We start from the raw sequence: 3,641 nt of genomic DNA, 5'->3' as shown, positions 1-3,641 counted from the left end.
GAAAAATTAAAGATTTTTCCATGAATCCGCGTGCGGATTTAAGAAATCGTAAACGCAATCGAGTTTTTTGTTTTAAGTTTTTTTCTCCGTATTCTAAAAATGTCTTTTTTTAGAATACAAGATCCTGAAAAGCGAGATGAGATTTTGAGAGAATATAGAGCTAATAGAGAAAAGCTTTATAATGAGAGTCTCAACACCAACATTTCAGATGCAAATTATCAGACTGATTTGAGCAAGTTTTTTAAACCTCTGATTGAGAGCAATGAAAATATAAAAAACGAACTAAAAAGCATCGCATACAGAGAGGTTGAAAACACTCCACTGGCTTTGACTTATCCAGAAAATGAGACGTCTTTTGAAAGTTCAAAAAGTGATAAAACTTTTGGAAAAATGAATGTTGGAAATACTGCTTTGGAATATTTGTCAAAATATGCAGGCAAAAAATTTTATGCAGACAGAGTGTTTGGAATTCACTCAAAAGAACGCGGAAAAATGTTTATTGGAAACAAAGAAATTTTTATCGATAATAATGACATCATTATTGATGGAGAAAAGTACGAGGGGACGACAGGTATTTGGGAATTGATCACAAGATCCAAGCCTGATACAACAAAGGTAACAGACGAAGACATGAAAAATTATGAAAAAATACTCGTTGAAACGCATGCAATGGAGAAGGAAGGGAGACCAACCCTGCCAAAAGCTTCGAGAAGTGAAAAGTGGGGAACGATTGTTTCAAAAATTTGGGAAAAAAATTACACAAAAACGAGTGGAAGAAAAGGTCGAGGAGTGATCATTCTTCCGAGCGATCCAAATGTGCTTACGCAAAGGCTTAACTTGAGCATCGCCGCAGGACATGCTGGAAATATAGCATCGAGAAACGAAGCCGTTGCCATTTGTGACGAGCTTTTGAGACAGGGTGAAATTAACAAAGAAGAATACAGAGCGATTCAAAAATACATCGAGTCGTGAGAACGGATTTAAAAAAATATTTTCTCATTTTAAAAAAATGCTCATTGTGAACAACAGAAGATATTTTAAAAAGAACGTCGTTGGAGGTGGTGGAATCATGGACGCGATTAAAAATTTTTTGAGGAGAATGGCAACCACAAATGCTTCACGATCGTCTCTTCATTTATTGAGAAAAGCAGCAGCAAGCGAAATTGGAAGAGAAGCAATCACAGCCGCCAAATCAGCTGGAAAAGAATTAGCCTCTTCAGCTATATCAACTGCTAAAGACGTTGCCATCGACAAAGGAAAAAAAGCGCTTGAAAAAGTTTACGCCAAGACAGGAACAGTGAATCCAAACCAATTACTCACCACGAATGTAAACGAAGCGGCAAAGGCTGATCCGTATATTAATCCAATGGAAGAGCTGCATAAAAAAATGTTTGGTTCTTCCATTCAAGTGAAAAAGAAAATGACGAAAAAGAATGCGGCTAGAATCCAAGATCTCGTTAAAATGGGGAGCGGGCTTTTGATTGCTTGATTTTTTTAACAAATCAAAAATGACATAAATTTTTTTTTCTCATTTTAAAAATGATAAACACCGATAGATTAAGAGTTGATGAAATGCCAGAGTATGACACTGGAATTGAAAAAGTTGATTTTTTCGAGTACCTCCCAACAAACCTCGATTTAAATTCTTCAGGATCGATCGTTTTTGAGATTGATTGTCAATCTGTGCAAACAGTTCCGTCTGATGCTTACATCCTCGTCGAAGGGGTTCTCAAAAAAGCGGATGGAACTGCATACACAGCAACAGACAACATTGCTCTGATAAACAACGCCATCATGTATTTGTTCAGCGATGCCACCTATGATTTATCAGGACAACAAGTGGAAAGGGTCATGTATCCAGGTCAAGGAACAACCATGCTTGGATTGTTGAAATACCCTTTTGGTTTTCAGCTTGCAGATGGTTTGAAGCAAATGTGGTATAAAGACACTTCAAACGCCACCGGAAATTCAGGATTTGTTGTAAGACGAGACCACTTGTTTGCAGACACGACATCCGTTGGCGCATTTTCGTTCAAGATACCATTAAAACACATTTTTGGTTTTTGCGAAACTTACGACAAAGTCGTTTATGGATTCAGACACACCATTACCTTTACAAAAAAAGAATACGACGACGCCATTTACAGAGCTGAGACTGTTGCCGCAGGAATGATCGACATTAAAAAATTCAGACTTTTTATGCCTAGAATAGAGTTGGATGTTTCGAAGAAAGCCGAATTCTTGAAATTAATGGCGAGTAAAATTTCCGTCCCAGTAGCCTATAAGTCAAACAAAGTCGAAAGACAAGCCATTCCTGCCGGTCTCACAGAATTTACTTGGACCCTTGGAAGAATCACAGACAAAAGCGTTCCGAGATATATCGTGTTTGGGCTTCAGACAAACAAGAATTCCAGTCAAATCGTAAATCCAGCCATTTTCAACCATTGTGATGTCAGCAATTTTTTCGTAACCGTCAATGGAATAAAATATCCAAATTACAATTACGACTTGAATTTTGGAGAAAAGAAAATTACCATGGCTCATTCTGATGCTTTCTCTTTTGACGATAAATATTATGGTACAAACGAACTTGTTTGTCAATCTGGTTTGTCTCTGCTCGAATATAAAAATTTGTTTCCGTTGTTTTTTGTAGACATTAGCAAGCAAAAAGAAAGAGTTGTTTCTGAAACGGCAGAATTGGTGGTCAACCTCAAATTTCGAACAGCAATACCAGAAAACACCGTTATTTTTGCAGTGATCATTTCCGACAAATTGCTCAATTTCGTTTCCAACGGAACCAGCATGAACGTTGTTTATTAGGTTTGAAAGACCGTCATGAGATTCTTAACAAAAATGATTTTAAAAAATTTTTTTCTTTTTAAAAATAAAACATGAGATATACAAAAAATTATCTGAAAAATTTGCTTATGGAAAATGGAATTACATTAACCTCAAACAAATTGTTACCTTTGATGATGATTGCGATTGAGAATAATCTAATAAGTAAAGATTCGCTTTTGAAAGGTGTAAAAGAACACAGGACAGTTGGTCGACCAAAAAAAGAAATAAAAATGAAAAATGAGAAAACGGAAAAAAAACCGATCGATCCAAAATACGAGAGACTTGCTTCAATTCGAAATAAGCCTGTGTCTGTGAAAACAACCAATATGGAAACCGGGGAAGTGACTGAATACAAATCCCTTTACAAAGCAATGAAAAAGACAGGACATGGATGGAGATATTTGGAACGTCGAAATGGAAAAGTGGAAGATGGAATAAAGATTGAAATTTTAAATTCGGAAAAGCTAGAAAAAGTCCGTGAGAAATGTAAAAATTTTTTCAATTCTTTTTTCAGAGAATTGAAAAGAAATAAAAAATATTAGAAAAATGATTTTGGGTTAAATAAATTTCTTGCTATAATAAAAATGGAAAACAAAACGTTGAAAGAATTGCGAGAAATTGCTAAAGAGCAAAAAATAAAAGGGTATTCTAAAATGAGAAAGGGTGAACTTATAATGACTTTGCAGCCTACTGTTCCTCCTAGAGTTGTCTCTGCTCCTGCTGCTCTTCGTAGGCGAACGACTGAGGCAAGACTTTGCCTGTTAATGCTACCGTGGTTAGGTTTGTTAAACCAGCTGTAA

General features: G+C 36.0%; 1 protein-coding gene across 1 annotated transcript; it reads left to right on the top strand.

Moving 5' to 3' along the window:
• Nucleotides 1–1,539: 1,539 nt before the first annotated feature.
• Nucleotides 1,540–3,641, top strand: LOC149889620 (uncharacterized). The gene is made up of 2 exons (XM_090085154.1): nt 1,540–2,421; nt 3,528–3,641. The coding sequence occupies exons 1-2, from the start codon at nt 1,540–1,542 to the stop codon at nt 3,639–3,641; spliced, it is 996 nt and encodes a 331-aa protein (XP_089941280.1).

The sequence above is a fragment of the Hydra viridissima genome, unplaced genomic scaffold, assembly GCF_058129835.1.
Source record: "Hydra viridissima isolate aposymbiotic clone 2 unplaced genomic scaffold, HvirCarnegie_v1 scaffold_4, whole genome shotgun sequence".
NCBI lineage: Eukaryota > Metazoa > Cnidaria > Hydrozoa > Anthoathecata > Hydridae > Hydra > Hydra viridissima.
The sequence above is the reverse complement of the archived record's forward strand: the minus strand, read 5'-3'. Positions and strand labels throughout refer to the sequence as shown.